The 23,974-nt window shown below is 31.5% G+C and overlaps 1 protein-coding gene across 1 annotated transcript in view; it reads right to left on the bottom strand.

Annotated features, from left to right (window-relative positions):
- Positions 1-638: 638 nt before the first annotated feature.
- The window catches only part of LOC147075686 (uncharacterized), a 156,039-nt gene continuing 132,703 nt past the window's right edge, over positions 639-23,974 (bottom strand). Inside the window, exon 2 of the mRNA XM_085941787.1 lies at positions 639-2,114. Coding sequence (XP_085797913.1) covers positions 1,150-2,034 — 885 coding nt within the window. The 5' untranslated portion in view covers positions 2,035-2,114 and the 3' untranslated portion in view covers positions 639-1,149. The remainder of the gene's footprint in view (positions 2,115-23,974) is intronic.

The raw sequence follows: 23,974 nt of genomic DNA, 5'->3' as shown, positions 1-23,974 counted from the left end.
CTATAAAATATTTAAAATTATGCCATTAAATCATACATCATTTTGGATATTTATTAGATAGAAAAAATAAATATTGTTTACTACTATTGCTTGGTTTAGAAAAAACTAACCAACAACATGTGTAATATGTATTCTTATATATAATATATTATATAATAATATGTATTCAACGAAAACAAATAACTATGAAAGAAGAAGTGCAATATATAAACATATTATATTAATGGTAGCAATAGGTGATTGCCAGCTGTTCTGCCAGGCCTATCGGCCTGGTGTGGTCTCAGACAATATTGTGAAGGCCAGACTCAAGAATAGACTACGCATAATGACCCCAAATTTATATTGTAAAACTGACAAATCAGCGAAATGTCAAACTGTCTGAGGTGAATGAAAATCCATCCCGAAGGGGAAACTATTTCGCCGTCTATGTATACTTTACAATTATATTAATATCCAACACCACTAAGCCGTCTGCAAGAACTAGCGAGACAGACTGGCGACCGCCAACTGGCTCTGCTAGTCCTGTTAAATTTTCCAAATTATGCATCTTGGTGTTGACTGAAATGAAAACCGAAATGTTATCAAAACAAAAATATTATAATGTTCTTTGGTGAAATAAAAATAAAAAATCCATGAAATCTATTTTACAATTTTATTTTTTATTTTATTAATTTTATTTACTTATACAATAATGATTATCTTACGTCTAAATTATTCTAAATATTCAACAATAAACAATAACAATATTATGGGAAGATATTTGTCACTCTTAGAGCAAAAAATATTTTTTTTAATGTTCTGATGTGTGAGCTTGAATAAATTTAATGAAATGTGTTTTATGATTGGATGTAATAATTATTAATGTTTATTTATAAATTTTTGGGAATGATTTGTTTTTAAATACAAAAATTACACGTATAATATAATTCTTTTTTTATATCAGTGACACTGGTTTGTTTTTACATATGAAAGTAAAATGTATTGTTCCTTATATTGTAAATATTTCAAATCATTTTAAAACATTCACAATATTAGGCAGGTATTGTAATTATTGTAATTATGTCAGAACATAATTTTATACCACTTCTGACTGTGTCAACTACACACATTGTGTAAAATTAGTCCATTTTTTACGAATAAAATAATATTTTAACTAAGCGCTAGGAGGGGATCCGATAAATCTTTTGTTTCCCGTTTGTAAGAATTTTTATTGTAGTTATTTTTATTGTATTTTTTATCTTTGATAAGCGCTAGCTTTTGCTTCGTCTTTGAAGTTTTTGGAACTTTTAATGGTTCTTCTGTCGGTAATGCAGATTCCTTTTCTTTGTCAATTTGCGCAAGCCTTTCAATAATGTTTTTGGGTTCGCTCGACAGGCTATGATGTTCTTTTGTCGTTTTGATAATATCAAAATTATTATTTTCGACGTCACTCACTGTTGCATTTTTATTAGCGTAAACAACGACGAAATGTGAATAGGCAGAATTTGAAGGAGCGTTAATATCAGCGAAGTCTCTGAAGTTTGCGAACTGATCTTGATTGTATGACGGCCTGGGATTTCCTCCTCCAAAGAAGAATGAAGGCCTTCCATGCCCATTATTATTGTTGTAATACGGACTGTCGTAGCTGTCTGAATCAGATTCAGTATCACCGCTGTCACTAAAGAAAGTTCCACCGGGAATAACACCAAAATTTCCTGATCCCAGAATTCCACTGGAATCTGCAGATTGAGTGGTAGCTGATTTCGCGAAATCATTATTTCTAAATCCAGAATATGAAGGAGATTGATAATTTAAAAGTTGCCTCAGCGGATTACTGGGCCTTTGGCTATAAGCGCCCTCTTGGTTGTAACTTATAAGCGGCCGCGAATGGCCTAATGGTTGTTGTCTCGGCTGAAATAAACTTGCGAACGACGGGAAAAACGTTTGGCTACCGCCTTGAAGCTCTATCGAGTGATCTTGTTGTATTTGGACACCGCTAGATGGCAGTGGCGTGTCGGGCAGTCTGGAGCGGCCGTAACCTTCTTGCGCCTCCATAAAGATGTCGCTGTCGTCGTAATCAGTTGACGCTTCTGCCACTGCGTCGACCGCGGGACTTGCAGATTTTGTAGTGACATCTGAAACAAAAGAAATAAACAGAATTAATACCTACAACATTAAAAGCTTTGTAGGAAATTTAGTGCTGTTTTGAGTATTTAGCGACAGATGTAATTGAATACAATTTACTGACAACTTACACGTTAAATAAAGCAAACATAATATTTAAAAATAATTCATGGTAAGTACCAATGATTAATTTATTAATTGAATTTAAAAATACATCGATGTTCTACAAAATCAAAATGTCTACATGTACATATTATTAATTTCAATTATTTTTTTATTTAATATATCGAAACTATCTTCAGTATGGCGACCATACAGTGGCACTGCACTTTGCATTATGAAAGAATATTAATGTATCATTAACGAAGGTATCCTGTTATTTTTAAACCTGTATGGTAGGTACCCAATTATATAGTAATTAAAATATTAAGCAATACAACGAGGTAAAGTGAAATACATTAATAATTATTATTCAATCAATTTTTTACACGTAGTCTTAATGTGACGAAGCTTGCAGAGATTATAAGTATGTTTACAATAATTCTTTAGCGGAAATAGTGAGCTTTCTGCGGTTGTTTAAAAAATTTTATTATAATAATAGCTTTTTGAAAATTTTCAGTTTTTTACGGATCGTTGAAGTATCAAATCGACCCAGGATCAAAGTCGAGAGCCTTTTTTAGCTTTCCTTCCAATGATATACGAATTTAAATCCAAATATAATATTATAATAATATGAAAATAATGCTGATATATATCTACTGGCAACGTGGCAAAGAAAGGTGCATGTTGGGCATAACGCGGAAAGACCACAAAAGAAACCAATGTATAAGAAAACAGACAAGAGTATACGGAGTGATAGAGATCGCTAAACAGATGAAATGGCAATGGGATGGAATATCGCGGTGAGTGAGGAACCGCTGGACAAATAGCGTCATACAGACCACCCATGCTCATAAAGTTCGGTGGATGTACGAGGTAGCGAAGATCTAAAGAAGAGAACAGTGAAAGGAGCTAGAGGAGGCTTTAATCCAGCAGTGGATCGACTCCGGCTGATGATAATAGTAATGCATACTGAAGAGAGACCTAAACTACACTTGTGATAGCTGATTTCCAGCGGCGGATTTTTATGAAGGAAATGAGGCAAACGCAGTGTGAGAAAGGACTAACATCTTTTAGAAACGGGGTGATAGGACGCCTAGTACTATTTAAGTAGGTACTCGTAGATATCTACGTAATAAGTAATTGGTTATTATTATATTATTACTGAATTATACATACTTAAAACATGGTATAATGTTAATGGAAGAGTGCCACATCTCAGAAGGTAGGTATAAAGATTACAACTTCCATTTTATTTTTCTTACGTAACAAATAATAAGTTACTATAATTTGCTTCTCTAGTAAGTTGCAGAATAACTTCCGATTTCATTTAAATTTTGATATCCGCAAGTTGTTACTTTCTACCAGAAGAAGTGATCTCATTTTATTTTACGATCCCAATGCTTTCAAACAGTAGCGTGCAGTAGCTACAATAATTTGAATAATGTGCTTCGTAAAATGATACACGACTTCAATATTATTTTGATATACTTAATCACTGTTAGTAATAACTCGCTATATTATTAGAGATCACTGACTAATTATTGTCCGATAACCTTAAGGGGCCCGTAAACGAGCATCGAAAATTGCAGATTGCCGATACAATTGTCAAAAAAATGATGCAACTATTGCCCAGTTGCTGGGCAATGTATGGCCCGTCATCAGTGTCGGGCAAGTGAGGCTGATGCAATGACATAATATTCAATTGTATGCGTACAAGTGACAACAACGGCCGGCAATGAAGTTTCTGCACCATATAAAAAATAATCACATACTCGTACCTAAACAAATTAATCCAAAATGAAAGAAGGATTTGGACCGGGTCCTACTTTTAAACAAACGTGAAACAACAAGTAATATAAACCAGTAATTAGTTATTGATAATTATGTATTTAAAAACTTTAAAAGAATGTCAAAATTTGACGTTTGTGCAGCTTTGTAGTTGGTTTTCATATTAGGATCATAAAAGTTTGGATTCGCTCCGGACGTAAATAAACCACATTAATAAGCTCCAATACCCTGTCGTTTGTTCATTTATTCATTATTCATATTCATTGTACTTAGTGTGAATTGACGGTTAGTAATAACGCCATAATAATATTAATAACGACACTGCGAAAAATGATAACAATGTATTGTCAAATCGGCTGTCACTAATGTTTTTATTGTTGCTAGGGGTGAGGTCAAACAGAGACGCACATATGGAGCAGAGCGAGAATGAAATAGATTTATCTAGCAATTATTGCCGTATTTTCGATTGAGTTCGATATTTGATATATCGACCAACCATGCTGTCAGAAAGCAAAGGCAATAGATGGAAAGTTTCGGCAACGTAGACTACTATTTTTGTATTTTGGGGAACTTTTAACAGCAACACAATATCCGTATCAAATTGCCGTCAAAAATTGCTCGTTTACGAGCCCCTTTAGATGGAGTGCATTCCGACATCTGAATAAAATATGTAAGATAACCTCCATCTATCATAGAAGCATCACATATTTAACTATATTCTTTCAGTACTGTCGTGTAGCTATATATAAAATAATGTATAATATTATATGAGTAATGCAATGCGATACGGTTCGATATGGACCGGAGCATGGACCGCTCCGTCTTGTGGGAAAAAATAATTTGACCAGCTGAGGTAGATAAACCATAAGTATAACAAAGAACCTATATTTTATAAAATACACATAAAATTGAAAAATAAGTATTTATATATTTCTATTCTATGTAGGTAATAATATGTTCGTAAAATTTTCCAGTTCGAGTGCTACAATGCGGAATGGAGAAATGAAATAATAAATAAATTGATACGAGACCAAACAAAAGTGCTGGGCATAATACAGTCGAGAGGGGTGGAGGCAGGTTGTTAAGATTCAACATAAATAGTGCACACTAAACTTTTTCAGTCATTCTTATTTGATTTCATTGATTTAAAAACACAATTTGCAGATGGTATTGGTTAGTTTAGAAATTTAAATTAAATCATGCCTAAACAAAACCATGATTAGCTGGTTAGTTTTTTTTTTCCTAACCAATCCATAATAAAAAAAAAATCCGTATATCTATAAAATAAGTATCTATAGTTTAATGGCATAATTTTAGATATTGTATAGATGATAATCAAATGTTTTTTACTATTATCTACTATGGCTTGAATTAGACAAGGTTTAATATTGAAATATAAAAATTAACAAACACTATCTACATATTGCAGTCTTAGTTCAATGAAAACAAATATGTTTGACTGGCAAAGTTTAGTGTGAACTATTTTTGTCGGATCTCAATAGCTTACCTTTTGCCACTGGGCATAATATATTATTAGTATGTATGTCATATTTTAATTTTCCTATCCCCGCATGACGTTATGGTACTGACGAAAATAATGTTATCAAAAGTATTGAGTCTTAGTTAAGGTTTATTATATTTTGATGGCTTTAAAAATCACTGTTAGTTTTACTCATTTATTGTAAGCCACTGCTTTCAACTTTAAAAAGTATTAATGCCACAAAATTTATTATAAAGTGCACGAAGATAATATCAGTTATCTGTGATAAAATTATTTCCTTCTTAGTGAAATTTAAATAGTATACCTACATATTATATATCTTTTTAATATTTAAATATCAATGACCCTTAATTTCCAACAATAAAAGGTGATGTAACTATGGTTTTTTTAAAGAGTAGCAAGTTACTATAAAATTTATTTATTTTGTCTTTAATTTAGCAATGATGCAGGATATCAGCGTGCATTACATTAAGAGCGTACCAAATACCGTGTGTTCAACGCGTGCGTGCTCCCTGTGCATCTTATTAAGAGCATACATAAGTGAAACGGCAAATAATTTTCAACAGAAGGTGTGACAAAATTTCTCACTAGTCGCCAATCGGAGACTGACAGTGGAGGTGTCCGCACGTCGATTTGTTTTGTCATGGCGTCGGATGAAAATATTCTTAAATCGTGTAAAGATGACTAAAAAACTTTACGTATGTACTTAAAAAGAAAACATGTCAAATGAATATACTATTATTATTAGTAATATAACAATAAAAATAACATTGAATGGACGCATGTTGGATTTTTATGACAAATTATATTTCGTTCCGCACGCGTCATTTCACAATCCGCGCATCGCCTAGCCACGATCTTTTTAGACCATGCCTCAACTGAAGTATAGCCTTAAATATATATTTGTCTTGATCTATCTGTATATATGCATGTCGGTCTGTCTGTAACGGACCAGAGTGCTCACACACACGCACACACTCTCTGTCTACCAAAGTTATGCACATCTAACCTCTCTCTGACGCAAGTAAATTTGTATTTTTGTCTTTCACAAACGTCTAAACCAAAACCAATTAAACTCACGTAAAATACACTGGCTTTATCGAAATAGATACATAACAATCTATGTACACTGGAATTCAAATCATCGCGTTATTTAGCTATGAATATTGTTACCCGATATTGCTTTGCTTTGATATAAAAATAATAATATTGACCGCATCGACAAGAATATTGACAGATGGCTGGCGCTACCACCTGGTAATTTTTTTCTAATCCTATATTATATAAAATATATGACATGACTTAATAGATAACTATAGTCATATATAATTAATTACATAGTATAATGCTGAATTGGTTAAGTAAATAAATACTATTTAGATACACACGTATTTAATTATCTTGAGTCTCCACAATATGTTCACCTTTATATGGTATGAATATTCTCCTCACCTTTCTCCTTCTTCGGTTTCCTTCCGGTAGAGAGCGAAGGTGTGAAAATTATATTTAAATAACAATATAATTATAAATCCACGTGGTTTGGCAGGCTCACTGATGGTTTATCTAGTTAGATAGTTCAAGGTTTTACCAACATCACAATATAGTATAACTACTACGAAAAACGATAACTGATAATATGGGGTTAAAGTATAACAATACTCGTCTAACTACATAAAATACTTGCTATACGTTGGTGGATATTCGACATAAAATGAGACAATATTAAGGTACCTAACTATCTTCTAACTATCTTCAGACAGGATAGCCGCAGGACGAATGCAATAATCTAGTGGTACCAGACTTATATAATAAAATTGTATGTTGTCTACCTAATAATTATTGTTTTATGTTGGTGTGTTATTTAAATGTCACAATGAATTAATAAAACTAGAATATTTAAATATTTGTTATAATAAGTGATAATTTATTCTAACGACTATTTTCCAAAACAGTTGTTTTACTGACCAACACAATATTTTGACAAAACGGTGGTTTCTATTATCATTCAAAACCAAAATAATACTTGTAGCACATATACAGAGTTATTTTTTATCTCAGTGTAGTCGGTAGATAAAAAAATCTCAAATTACATATTATGTTATATGTTATTATGTTACAACAAATTAAACTTTATTGATAAAAATACTTTGTTTCACTTTTATCAAACTATGGTTTTTGTCTCATTATAGTAATGAATGAAATTGTATGAATGAAATATATTGAAGAAATGATAAAGTTCTATGGAAGTACGTGGCAACGCCAATGCACAGGACCGAGAGAAGTGGAAGCAGCTTGAAGAGGCCTTCATCCAGCAGTGGATAGATTGAGGCTGATGACGATGATGATGATTATATTATACAAATACAATGCACGTAGAAAATAACATTACTGTTGACTTATCTATAGTTCAAGTAAAAACTTATAATATAATATACATTGTTGGAGATGGCGCGTTTATATGAGATATTGATTTTTTGAATATTCAATATAATTAATAATTTTGTTGTCAATAATATAAAATTATAATTAAAATCTATAAAAAATATTGAATAGCATAGTATATTTTTTTAATTCCTTCTTAATTTATTTCATAGTTTTATGATTTATCACACACGAAGAAAACAATTTTTATTGTATTTTTGAAAACGTAAAATTTATTTTAGTTTTATTATTTTTTGAGGCAAATAAAATAATCAAAAATAACATTAATTAAATTAACTTTCATTTTTTTTTTTAATAATGTTGTACGGAAAATATGAAAGTAAGAATATCTATTACAACATATTGAATAATAATGTAAAATTAAAGTAAATCGATTATTTAATAATGGAATGTAAAATTTGTTCTAAAAGAATTTCATACATTTTTCTTTTAATAGTAAATTATATTTATTAAATGTTCCATTATCTCGAGATGTTTTTCGTGTTTGTTACATTGTTTTGATAATTATTTTTCTACGTGTTCCAATCAATACGAATGGTTTGTAAATTATTATAGAAATTATCGTGTTATTAATCTGAGCAACATTCAATTTATCAACATAAAAAACACTCTTTTAGACATTCATGACAAGAAAAAACCTGAGCGATTATGGATAACCCCCACTTGGCGTGCATTTTTCTCGTGAGAGTAATATAGGTAATTTAATTAAAAATTGTAATGTTGAATATACTTTGTAAACAAGAAAGTATTATACCTAAAGAGGTATTGAGAAAATCTAATCACTTTGTTGATTGTATGTAATCATATTATTACCACAATTATACTACATATATAATATTATATTATGCTCCGTGTTGGACTGGTTCGTAGAGTGCCCGTTTCTAAAGGCGATACTGCGGGTTCGAATCCCACGTCCGGCAAAAATCACCTTTACTATGTCTTCGGTCCATAACAAGACTCTAATACATTGTCCGAATGGTATGAAAAAACCTCATTAAAACTCTGATAAAATATCCCTTCTTCCAACTTATGGAAACATATTATTCCCCGTTTAGAAATAATAAAAATGAAAATTTATTTTTACTGTTACAAGTCAGCGTTTAATCGAAGATCCTAATCATTTTCAATATACCGACCTCGTATAAAGATAAGGAAATTTTTAAATACCTACAGTTTAATGAAAATTAACAAATAAATAAAAAAAATTCTATTTATTTTTTTAAAATGACCCGAATTAAATATAATTATATATTGTCATCTGTTATCAGTAACATAAATTAATACTTTAATAAAAATCGATAATTTATTAGGTGCGTCTATGATAATAGTTTTCTTCTATATAAATATAAAATAATTACAAGATAAAAAGAACTTTTTATACACGTTTTTAAATTTTCTGTAAAATTATTATGCCCAATATGTTCAAACTTGTACTTGATATGAAGTAAATAAAAAACAAACAAACAAACAAATATAGAATACTGAAATGTAATTTTGACATTTAATTTTGGTTTCCATAGTAACGTACGTATATATTAATAATTTAGTTGCTAGAACCACCTCCTTAGCAACCAATAATAGTCTTTTACTTTTTACGGATTTTTCTGAAATAACTTTTCATACAAAACAGAATTAACTGAAAATGAATTCATTTCTGCTTAAAGATGGCTAAAAGTATTAAAAGAATGCATTGGCATCGTGTTTTGATATATTCTTAAAGTTTCAAATGTCTAGCTTGTCGGAAAGTTAGTTAAAAATCGATTGCAAGATTTGTACTGGACAAACAACCACCGGACAAACAAGAATACGAGCTAATAAAAACGTTGTAAAATCATTACTCCCCTGATACCCGACAATGCTTGCTAATAAATGAAAGATGTATGAATCAAATTCCAACTGATGCATTTGATTCGTCACACATTTTTTTCTTGTATGACACCTAAGAAAGTATTTATAACAAGAGTGTTTGGTTCTTTTATTACACATTACTGCTATTTACCAGCTTAAACTTATACGTGGTGTAAATGACAACTCTGCCATTCTTGGTGGTATTGTCTTCTGTGTCCCTGATAAATATTTTAGAAATCGGGAACATCAGTAAAGTTGTTCTCCCAAGAAGCAGAACTAAGCTGCCATTGGTGATGTCAATTGGGAGGGCAATAACTCTGTTTAACAAAATCGCTTCGGATATTGATATATTATTCGATCTACGTGAGGACGAGTATTATAATTAATAGGTGGTTGTTGTTTTATAAATTCTTAAAATAGGGTCTACTTAGCTCATTCAGTGTACTTCCATGCTTTATAATTTATATTTTTTATAATTTTTGTACCTTTTACTTTACTTTTCATACTGTTGTTGTGATATTGCATAATATATTTATTTTATTTCTTTTATACACTGTTTAATACTATTTCTTTGTTTATAAATGTCATGTTGTGAACGTCTTAAATTTATAATTTGCAATGTTCATCGTATTTATATAAAAAAAGAATTTGAATTTAACTAAATATTGTTTACTATCTAATTTTATGCGTAATGCTCATATGCATGGGGTATATTTCAATATTTCAAGGAATAGTCGGGTTAAGTAAAGTTGATATCATTAGTAAGTTGTTGAAGGTGGTTTGTAGCCGTCACGGTTGATTAATGCTTTAAAAAAGAGTGTGCGGATGTCCGCAATAAGAAAAATAAAAGCAAAACGATAACATGACAGCCTTTCTTACAAAACTATTACCTCATCAAACATTTCGATAATTTCACTTCTTTAGTATGAAAGATTAGTCAGTAAGTAGAATAATTATTGATAAAACCCACAATAAAAAAATTCTAAAGATGTATTATAAACGAATAACTATTCAACATCCTACTTCGAATGGATTAAATTTAATTTTCAAAAGTAAGGCATTAAATAATTATTGTCTGTATTTGTTCTGGTCTGGTTTTGTTATGTATAAAAAACAATCTGAACTTCCCGTAATATGTAGGTACTTATTAATATTTAAAATTATTACAAGATAAAAAGAGCTTTTTATATACCATATTTTTAAATTTTCTATTGAATCATATAAACTTGACAATTCTATGTATTAATAATTTAGGACACATAAGGCAATCGTCAACAAATCATTTTTTTTGCCATTTTGCAACAAACAAACAAATATAGAATACTGAAGCGTCATTTTGATTTCCATAGTAACGCACGTATATATTATTAATTTAGTCGCTAGGACCAACCCCTTAGCAACCAATAATAGTGGATTGGATTACGGATTTATTCCGAAATAACTTTTCATACAAAACAGAATTAACTGAAAATGAATTCAATTCTACTTAAAGATGGCAAAAAGTATTAAAATAATGCATTGGCATCGTGTTCTGACATATTCTAAAAGTTTAAAAGATCTAGCTAGTCGGGGAGTTAGTTAAAAATCGATTGCAATCATTTGTACTGGATAAAAAACCACCGGAAAAACAAGAATACGAGCTAAGAAAAACGTGGTAAAAATGTTACGAACCTTTGCCTACACACGGATAATAATAATCATAATACATTATAAACAAACTAGATGTAGGTACTTTCTATTAAGAAAATAATGTTAAATAGTTTTTTTTAGGTTTTCTTCGATAAAAAAATCCGCACAATCTGCATAAAAATAAATTCTGTCCACAATCCAGTTCGAAAGCTTTTTTTCGTATTACTTAAAATATGATTTTTCTATTTACATTCAATTTTGTCAATATGTCGCGCCATTCACATACTCAATATGATTGTTATTATAACAACCCTTGTAGGTCTTGGCCTCCTCCAGCAACATCTCCACCCCGGGCGACCAGCAACAAAAACAGCTTTAAGAAACTCTGCCAATAATACTTTCGGCTGAATATTATGGCTCATTTCACTCATCTCGTTATCGGCCCTATATGACAAAGTTTCCTAATCTTCTGAATGGAAAAAAATAAAAAAAATCAACTATATTCTGGGTGGTATTGTGCAGTATGCATTTTATATTTTTATTAATGTGCCTTGATGTGAAAAATGTTGGGAACCACTGATTTAGGGATTCTGTAACTTTTTTAGGATTCGTAAATAGCTCGTATTTTTTTATAAACTATTTCATTTATTCAATGAATAATTCACAAGATTTGAGAATAAAAACACTCTTTATATTGAATACACAAAATTTAAAAACACCTCAGATATTCTATTATATACGGAAACAAAATTTAAAAAAATACGACGCCTGACGTTGAACTTGTATCCATTGGATTCGCGCAAATGTGCTTTACCAATTATGTTATGGGCATCCTACTTTATCACGGTAAGTTTAATTAGTGGTTCTTATATAAAATGCTTATCAAATTGCGTTAATGTTAAATATATAATATATATCTCTGGATCTATTATATATATAAGGCGGCTATCAGGGGCTATCCACGGTAGTTTATCATTTTTATGATATAGGTATTATAATTGTTACAATAAGTTAGCCCTCTAAATTGTTAAAACTTTCTATCTCACTCTAAAAGTTAACATAACTAAGAGAGGGGCTGTTAACACATAGGACTTTTGACAGTTTAGAGCAGTGAACGCCAAACGGTCGATATTTTATCATATTTAAAAATTTGACATGCCATTGCAAAATTTTCAAGAAGATGGAATACCATCTAAAATGGAATTGATACAATTTCAATGTGATTTGTCGTTTAAAAGTGTTGCCTCAACTATAGAATATGTAAGGGTATTTCGTCCCAACAGAAAAATATTTAATTTTAGTTCGAATTGCGATCAAAATGAAGGCATTGTTTTGTTCTACCTACTTATGTGAATCAACGTTTTCCAATATGAAAGTGGTTAAAAGTAAATATGGAAACAGACTCACGGATGTACATCCTGATAATTTCATTCTGATGGGAGTGACAAGGTTTTTTTTTTTTGACCATGTCCGATCCTAATAGGATCATATGGGCCTCCACAGAGTAGAGGTTTGTATTAACAGATTTTGTTTTTTACGAGAAATGGATGTCAGCCACTTGCTCAACCTATTAGGTCCATACCCTGACTCACACACTAACTGAAAAACAATATGTGTACTTGCCAGACCCATGATTCGAACCTGAGACCCACAGCGTGATAGTCCAACGCTTATGCCGCGCGGCCGCCGTGGGTGACAAGGTACTCACCGAGAATTGAAAAAGATTGTGGAGGAAAGTGAATGCCATTCTTTTCACAAAACTAAAATTTTACTTACACTTATTTCAAGATATTTTTAAATAATTATTTTGTTTATAAATAAATAATTAAAGTATGCATTTTATGTTTTATTGGAAGTCTGATGTCCTAATTTATGTTAAGTAATATAATAAAATAAAGATAAAAAAAGATAAAGGACGATGATAGAAAAATATAAAGATGGAAAATGTATAAGTAGCTCACCAGACAATATCAATTTCTGAAAATAGCTCGCATGCTTATTGAGTTTAGAGACCACTGGTTCAGAGAACTATTAACCGCCTTAATACATAACTATGATAAACTACTGCCGATAGCCGCTTTGTGTACATAATAGACCCACTGAAGTGTTTTCAAAAAAATATTTGTATTTTTATATGTTATGAACATGATTGTTTTATTCATTATTTGACTTTCAATATGCGGTGTCATGAAACCCTGCGATTTTTTTTTTGCATTTCACTGATGATTTCACTTAATTATTAGGATATAAAAGATCAGAACGGTTCGTTTGTAAATAATAATTAGTACCTCTGTTTTTGCATATTAGTTAGACAATGGCTGAATAATAGATATTTAAAATGCTTATATTTAATATAGAAGTGTTAATGTGAGAAACTAATATTAACATCATTAAGCCGACACGGCCGCTGATCAGTGATTCAACTTTAAAACCATTATAAATTATTCATTCTATTCACATCAAATTAAAATTTTTTAAAAAAATTCAATTTTTAATTATCTTGAATACATAAATAAACAATAAATTAAAAAAAATAATTCGCAGTCAGTATTAATGGTCACAGTTTTACCTATCAGATTTTTAATTAGATACATTTTTCAATTCACTATTAAATTCCTCTACGTCTTAATTGAGCAAATTAATCATATTTTGCCATTTTTATTTGTTTATTATATATTACTAGCTGACACGGCAAACGTTGTTCTGCCATATAAATTATTTCTAGCGAATATTTTGGTTGTTAAATAAAAAATAACGAATGTATCGTAAGTGTGTGAGGATGGGATCTATGACAGAAAGAGGAATGGAGCGCTGTAGACGATGACCGCCGATAAAAACAAAAAAAACACCAACTTTTCATTTTCTCAATTCAAAATGAGTAATGATGTTCATAATGAATGAATTACCTGTGACAGGATCTCGTTTAATGTTTATGCAATATCCGTCTTGTCCCTTCCAGAAAATTAGCGGATATTGGAGAGCGTCGTATGAACGGTGTGTGTCAGCGATGAACTCCAGATTATTGTTTCTTCTTCGAATCACGATTTCTCGCGTCGATGTGCGGTCGCCAACCATGATTCCAGCAATGTCGTCAATAACAGGCGCATTGAAACGACGCACGTGCTCTCCAGCTGGTGTTTTATCAGGATTGATGACAATAGCGTGATTGTCACTTGGCAATTCGTGCATGTGTGCTTTGAAGAATTTCAATAAATAATTGTGCTCATTCAATAGGGCGTCCAGTTTGCCGACGATGCGCCTGGCATTAAGCGAATTGAGGCTATTGTAGCCGCAACGTGCATCCACATGATTGATGTCCTCACCGCCCATGAAGTAGATTTGTAAAAATATATGTGGTTCGTTTGGCATTGGCAGCAATGAGCCTACTTTGTGCTATACTTGGCCTTTGATTTTGAACGTAGAATGGAATCGTTGACCATTTGCCGCAGTATTGTGAACTATTTCTGTTGCTCCAGACGAAGTCATTTGAAAGCATGAATTGAATGTGCGAATGGATTTCAGGAACAGGTTTGAATCTGGAACCGTGCCGATGAGCAAGCCGTTCAATGGTTCTGGTGGTATCTCAATTTCTGGTAGTTGCACTTTTCCTGATGCGCAACACATCCCGGCTGACTCATGTTTGAATTTTAGCGCATGACAATGGGGACATTCTTTGTCCATATCACCAATCAGCACTTTCGGATGAGCGGAATATTCAATATCTGGCTCGTACTCGAATGCGAGACGAAGGAACGAAGCGGATGTAAATGTTCGATGTACTTGTTGGCGTTGTCGGTCATTTTCTCTGCGTGTGTTAACTACGAACCGGCGCGCTTGGCTCCGTTCCAATTGTCGTTGTTGATTTCGTTCAGCTCGTGCCTCTTGTGATTGAGATGCACGCAATTGCGACATGCTTACATGCACATTTTTGTTATCTTGTTGGATTTGTTCGTCTGTTCTTTCTGATCTACTATTTCGCATGTTTGTTGCTTTATTCGTTCGACGGCCCAAATGGCCCCCCTTGCGTCTTGCTGGCATTGTGCACTGTAATACACGCACATAAAAATAGATAAATTTAAATAAATCGTACAAAATTTTGCACGCACTGCGTTGTGATATGCCGAATGAAATGTCAAAATGACGCGATGCTTCTCTTGAATTTTTCTCGGACGTAGCGCCATCTGTCATTCAACAACATAAATAATTTCGTTCTGTTTGAAATACGAACGACGGTTAAATTTGTTCATACAAAAATAATAAAATCGCCATTTAAAAATGGGAGGGTGGGGGTAGGAGAATTAAAATTTAGGGTTATATGTATTTTTTTATGCCAAATAATAAAAAAAATACAAAAAAAAATTGTCAAAAAAATCAAAGAAAAATTTTCTGGATAGAGATACCCTAATCACCTAGCGGTATGAAATATACTTGTTGACCTATTCTCATACCTTATGAGAATAGGTCAACAAGTATACTTATTTCGGAGAAGTTCAACCACAAACATCGTGACACGAGATTTTTATATATATAGAGATTATAACATACACAATGTCATATTATTTATACATTCCGGTTCATATTGCGATGCGCTTGCAACCTGCGAACCTGAGTTCAAAATAGACATTTTATTTAGAGGTCGTCCTTTATAATGTTAGGCTAGTCGAAATGAAGGACTGACCATGTGCATTTTTTGATTCTACCTACGGGGTATGCTGAAAGAAATTTATGACATGCTTGGCCTTGAAATGGACTGGAACGCACCGGAGCGCCGTTCCAGTTCATAAAATCCCCAGAATTATCGCTCCGTCTCGTGGATATATTAATTTGACCGTCTGAGCTTGATTTGATTTTGAAAATCGAACACTTAATTTTTATAAAATATACATGCAATTAGATAATTGTGTTAATAGTTTCGTAAAATTATCGAGCGCTCCGGTTCGTAAAATATTCCAATTCGAGCGCTGCACTGAAGTTATGTGCGGTAGTTAATTAAGTTACGAGGCGAGTTTATATGTGCGACCGCGCTAATGTAGTGGTCTGATATATTATCTAGGTAATGTTACGATTTGTGATGGATAGTATAACGGGAAGTTGTAATATTTTAACCAATAAAACATAATATTTAAAGTTTATAAAAAGAGGGTGCATGTTCATCTATATTTCTTTCTTTTACATAACAGTGGCATGGTTTCGTTTACTATATTTATTTAATGGTTATTATTATTATTTATTTCATTAAAAAGACTTACTTCTTAATACTTTTGTTGAATTCAATACATAAGTAACTACACATAATATAATATGTTTTCATTTATTGTCATTTTTGTGAGGATTAATAAATAAGTTCACATTTACACTATAAAAAATATTTATCACAGAATATTATTGAAATTGCACCAACTCAAACTTTCTCGTGTGACTTATGTAAATCGATAAGATATCGTAATATCATGCACTACACGATTTTTCGACAAACTCTTAGACGAGGCAAAGAGAAGATATTAGTAATTTATTTATTCCTATTGATTGTTTATCGTGTATTGTTCTATTCCGTATTGACTAGATATATCGACATGTCGATAAACGTGTCGATGCGAAGATATATCGATCTAATAGTAACAGGAAATCGCACAAAATCGAAAGTTATCTCTAATCACGATTAATGAAGTTTGTATGGAATATGCCCGACATAATTTATTATAATATTGCTTGCAATCTCTGTTTGATTGTAGATCTGTCTTGATTTTTTTGCGATACTAATTTAACACCTCCGCTTCAATAACGATATATTTCCGTTAAACTATGTTATGTAACATGCAAGTAGGCACAGCCGCCGAAGAAAACTTTGCTATGTATAATAAACGATGCCTAAATATATGAAAATGAAGCTGAAGAATGTAACTAAAATGGTTAAATTAACTGCGTATCATTTTGCAACGTAGATTTATTTGTAATAAACGTAACATATTATTTGTGCTCTGAGATTTATTTTTCAGAATGGAAAATTGACTTGTAATCAGTGGCGGCTTGTCCATATGCAATGTGATACTGAAGCACCCCCAAGCTAATTGAGACAAATGTAATATTATATTATACATAAATTTATGTATATTATATGAAAATATCAATATTATTAAGCGTGTAATCAGCTTGCCCGCGCATCGATACATCCAAAGTCGTAGGTGTCGTAGGTCGTAGTAAATCCATAGGTGCTTGATTTTGCACAGTACCGATTTCAATAGAATATTCTCGAGTGGGCGACGAAGGGGCGCGGGCAGCGGTGCTCGCAGCTTTGTACTGCCGGTCAGACAGTCCGATTTCAGTATTTCTCCGTTTCTGCGTCGCGCGTGAGCACGCGCGCCAGAGCGAGGAAAAAAATATAGCTATAATGATTTATTAACATTGTTAAAATTTATTTCTGCAAGCAATTTATGCAAAGTTCTTTATTTTAATTATTATTATAATTAATTATTTATATTTAATTTTGATGTTAATAGTAAAATAAAATCGAAATAAACATTTATTTTTATTTTTAATCAACCGCAGCATCCCCAGCCGCCAATGCTTTTAATAATAATTATTACAAATCATTTAATAATTATTATTGCTATAAACAGCGCTCGAAATGGACCGGAGCAAATCCTGATGACTACCGTTCCGTCTCGTGGAAAAACTATTGTGAAAATATTTACTATAATTATTAACTTTGGGTATTTTAGGTATAATAAGAAAGTTGACATGTCGTATACCCCTATTTTTACAAACAATAATAAGATTTTGTGTTGCTTTGTTAAAAACATTTGGAGGATCTATTAAATTTTGGACTTGTAAAGTCAGTTGTATCAACGCGCGCTGGCCAAAGTTTTACCTACCCTAGTAGTAATAATTAATACTTATTGAACGAATTAATATGAACGGATTCACGTTAATATTAGTCGCAATTCCTGTTAATATATTATAACATACATTTTCATTAACGCCAGTCTTATATCATTCCATAGTATTTAGGCTTAGTATTTCAAGTTTCGCTTTTCGACCTCTACAATATTGATAGATATATTGTATGATGACAACGCCGCATTTCATGGCTTAAGAGCATCCGTGATTGATACGAGTGCAGCTCCACTGAACTGTTCCGGGTAACAGATGACAAAGCTAAGATCGCCTTGGTGGTGGCCGACCTCCGCTAGGGGATGGCACAATAAGAAGAGGATTGTAGGATATTAGGTACTTATTTAACTAATTGACCGATCGCAAATTATACATGATTTAATATGTATAAAGTAGCGACATACCTACTGTAATTGTAGACAAACCATGTACTTATGGACGGCAGATGAAGGAATGAATAATAATAATTATTTATTTTTACAGAATTCATATTATTTAACAGGAAATAGTTTTTTTCTCGCCTGCGGCGCTGAACAGTATTGCCTACCTAAATATTCAGTAGGTGTGCTCCGGTTCATCAGATTTTCCATTTTGAGCTCTGGTTATTAGCATAAAATATGTTTTTTTAATAATGTACCATAATTATTAAATATGTCAGTTATACAATCATAATATCAGAAAATTTTTAATACATTAAAAAATAATAACCTTAATTATTATAAAAACAATCAATTCGCAGTTCATTATACCGATATGAAATCGATGATAGTGAAAAATAACAGATGCAACACAAATTTGTATGTATTTTAAATAGATGAATACACTTCAAAAAGCAAATAATGCACGATGTACCTACTTATCGTTTTTAAAGCTCTAAAAACCTGAGGATTTATTTCTTATTAACCTTTTATTTAATTGATGTCGTAATTTGTCATAATTTTGTGTATCGTGGTTAATATAATATGAACCGTGAATAAATTATAGGTTAATTTTTAAACTAATATAAATAATTAATTAATATCAAGTATTGGCCACTGACATAATGCAGCAATATAAACGCTGGCGCATCAAAATGTAAATATTCCCATTCTACGTTTCGTTTTTTTGTCTTTGTCATCATTAAAATACGCTTGTTTATTTATTTTTTTATATACACATATAATGAAATAGCATTGCTTCAACTAAGTCATATAATATGTATTATTAATACATAAGCATAATCAAATAAAAAAAATGCTATGAATTCTAATAATGATAAAACAGATAAATTTTTTATAATAATATGTGAATCTCGAAACATGTCAAAATAAACTTTTTTGTTATCCAGCTCGCATGCCAAACAAATTTGTACGTGTTGTATCAGCAGGTTTTACAAGCAGTACGATGTGTTGATAACAATTTAAATAATCTACTCATCGTAAAGTAATTAATGGATGATAGTATCAAAAAAAATAACACTTCCATTATCTTTACGCGCAGTGTGTAACTATCAGGTGGAAGCAGTGTTTATTTGTTAAGTTGGTAATTAAATCACTGTAGAACCAAAGTAAATTATGGTTAGTTTGGCCAGCTATTAAATTATTTATAAAAAAAATATTGCGTTATTTTTTTTGAGTGAATAAAAACATTTTTATTATATTATTACGTAAAATGATGAACCTTTTCATTAATATTGATTTTCAGTAGATATTAAAGGATAAAAATTATTGATTTTATTATAAAAAAAAAACTATCGTAATACTATGACGACGAAATTTGTATTTACAAACTTATCAATAAAATTTTGACTATAAAAAATACCTTCCCGAGGTTGGATTGTGATATTTGAAGGTATAGATATTGGTTACATGTAAATTGTACGTAAGACATTTCACCGTGGCACAGTTTGCCGTGAGCTTTATTATCGGAAAAAGATGACCGTTTACTATACAGTCTCCAATTTTATTAGATTCAATATGAAATTAATTCAATTGTCATAGCTGATTTAGGAAAAATTCATGAATTCAAGAATGAAAACCTAACCTAACCTAACAAATTATCCAGTATATCGGCTATCTTCAAAATTTGTTTGCTGCAGGCTTCCTGCAAAGCGTAAACCGACAAGAACCGTATTTTATTTAGACATCAACTTTATGTCAGTACTATACGACCCAAAGTGGTTGGACGGTCTTTAATATACGGCAATATATTTCTGACACAAAATTTCACAGTGAAGTGTGATACGGTGAACTGCATACGCACAAGTTTCCGGACACAGTAGATATTCACATTAACACCTTATTATAACGTAGTACGAGTATGATGACTTATCAAATTTAGTAGCAAATCCACGGAATAAAACTACGTACGAAAAGAAAAGGGAGATATTGTATCTTCTACATTTCAGTGGCTATTTTTCAAAACTGGACATGTCCACTGTTCACTCCTCAGAGATAAATGAACTTTTCAAATAAAAACACAGAGCGAAAACACGAACGCGACAAAAATCAAACTGTCAGATTGTACGTCAACATACTTGGTCACGTGACTCAATACAGTCCCGCCATTAGTTAAAAGTGACATGTCTCATTTCGAATGTCAACAACGTTGGACGTGTCCCTATTTGAATGTCAGCCTACTTTTTGAAACCTCTTTTCAATATGAAATTGGTGTTTTGTGGCTATTTTTGAAAGTCAACAAAGTGTGTATGAGGTTATAGAATGATATTCCGATAATTACTCATTTTCGGCATATACGGGACATGTCCAGTTTTGAAAGTTAACTACTGATTTACTTATCGGAGAGACAAAATAATATTGAGTTTTGACAACTTTTTTGGTTTATAAAATATACTACTTTCCCTTATTGTTGTTATGCTTTATGTATATATTAACATATTCTATTCATTTTTTAGACCTGCCGCCCCTTTATTTTTCCGCGAATAAAAAGTTTACAACTAAAAACCAAATATTCTTCAGGAATTGATGGGTGGGTATGATGTCAGAATATTATCAAGATTAAGGGTATATATTATACTAATACATGACTATTAAATATCGTTCCTAAATAGAGCATAGTATAGGCTTTCACGGAGTAAAGGTTAATTTATTTAACAGTGGTTGTCAGCCATCAATTTGACCTTTATTATTTAGAAATAAACTTGTGGTACGGACATTGTATTTTCATTGTTGTGCAGCTAACTTTACGTAAGAACAAACTAAAGGTGGACAATATATTGGTGCATAACAGTGGCTAAGGGTGGAGATAGGCTGGATTCGACATAAATAGTGCACATTTACTATGTCAGTTATAAGTATCTGTTATTATTGAACTAAGACCACAATTTACACGTGGTGTTGGTTAGTTTTTTTTAAATTAATTAAACCCTGCCTGACCAAATCAAAATAGTTTTGGTACAATTTGGCCGATCAGACAAAATTGTGCACACTTATTCATTCATACTTATCTGTTTTCGTTGAATTAACAATACATAATGTCGTAGGTTAGTTTTTCATTAAGCTCTGCCTAAACCAAACCACAATATTCTATCTATAAAATATCTAAAATCAAGTATGATTTCATGGCATAATTTTAGATACTTAGATAAACGAGTATTTTTTGACTACACTATCTATTAATTATGGCTTGGTATCGCAGGGATTGAATTGAATTTTTAAATTGTAGTATTAATTTAATGGTAACAAATACATATGACTGACAAAATTTAGTGTGCACCATTTATGTCGGATCTTAACAGCCTACATTCACCCTTCGCAAAAGCGAAAAGCAAAAAGCAAAAGCAAAAATTTAATAAAGTTAATATAGTATTATTAAAAAGTAATTGTTATAATATGCTGTTAAAAATATACTAACATAATCACATATCTCTTCGTGGGTTCATTTACAATCCGTATATACTGGCAAATATTAATTTTCATGTTCCCACCAATATCACTCGTAGCTCCACGGTCTACCTCGTCGCAGGACAGATGTTATGTTTCATGATGCTGTGTATCGTGCAATTAGCTTATTTGATGGCACCATAAAGGTTGATTTGTTATTTATTAACTATATAATGTTTGTGGACGTATTAAATAGGCTAAATTTATAATTGTATAAATTATCATATTTCATTGATATTTACACATGCTGTCTTTTTATTGTTATTTGTAATTAAGATATTTTTATACATTTGTATTTATTATGTATTATGGCGCATTGGCCTATAGCTGTAATGCCGTAATACTCTTTTCATAAATAAATAAAAAATAAATAAATATCTGAATTATAATACTATTTTGACACCGTCTACCACGACATAAAATAATGTTTTAGTCATTTTGAATTGTACACAACAATTATTTATTACTTTACCATCGATTACATTCGTGTTATTGTTAGTTCGTGATTACACTGTATGACATAATACTAGTCGCCCAGACTCATCCGTTCAATGAAAAACCGATTTTCTCCATACTTGGTTGCGTACTCTTGAAGGCGTATAATATTATGTGTCAATCAAAATATACAAATAAGTGTAGGCATCTTAACTCTCAAGTGATTTGAATCTTCAAAACCTCATTATTTTTAATATATTTTACACAAAGATAAACAGTAATCGTAATAACCTTAATACATATATATTTGACCATGTCTGATCCTAAAAATACCATATGGGCCTCTGCAGAGTGGTGGTTTGCAATATGAAATTTTTGTTTTTACGAGAGATATAATATGTTAGCTACGTAAGCTCAATCTATTAGAACCGTATTTTGACTCCAAACATACATTAAAAAACAAAATATGTATTTTCAAGAGTCAAACCTGCGAGCCACTAAATTATAAGCCGGAGCGTTAGCCGCTCGGCCATTGTGGGACTGTCAATATATCGTATATTACTGAAATATATATGCGTGATATACGAATTAATACCGTTGATCTGTGATAAAAAAAAACCATCATTATTTACTTGACAGTGGCAGTGATCGAGGCGAATTTATAGATTTTTCAATAAACAAGCACGGACGTCACCGATTACGCTATTTCGGTCATATATTGAGTGAAAAATTTATCTCTATGATTTTTCTTATTCGATATCGAATAAATCCAATATATAAACACAAATTAATAAATGTCGATGTTTAAAAGGTCGATGTTTCATTTATAAACAGATCAGAATATAAAATTATTCATATATTTTTAGAAAAATAAAGTAGTGAAAGTGTCAAATAAAACTAAGTACTTTATTTAGGTACCTAAAAATATAATACTCAGCGCATAGTCAAATGTTGACTATATTTTAAAACATACAGACATTTTAAACATAATTTACATTAGGAATTATGTAAATACAAGACGTTTCGGTCGGTAACCCAATAGTTTGAGCAACCGATAGTTGTATTTTTTTTTTGACCATGTCTGATTCTAATATGATCATATGGACCTCCACAGAGTAGAGGTTTGCATTAACAGATTTTGTTTTAAGAAGATATGGATGTCAGCCACTTGCTCAACCGATTAGATCCAATACTGGTCTATACCTCTGACTCATACACAAGTTGAAAAACAATATGTGTACTTACCAGACCCAGGATTCGAACATGGGACCCACGACGCTAAAGGCCGACACTCAGCCGCGAAAATTGTATAGTTTCATATAAAAAAAAAAGCCTATATAAAACCTCTATTGCA

This window comes from Rhyacophila brunnea, unplaced genomic scaffold (assembly GCF_057557595.1).
Source record: "Rhyacophila brunnea isolate RB1 unplaced genomic scaffold, BYU_Rbru_1.0 scaffold_14, whole genome shotgun sequence".
Lineage (NCBI taxonomy): Eukaryota > Metazoa > Arthropoda > Insecta > Trichoptera > Rhyacophilidae > Rhyacophila > Rhyacophila brunnea.
Note: the sequence above shows the minus strand (reverse complement) of the source record. Positions and strands in the feature narration are given on the sequence as shown.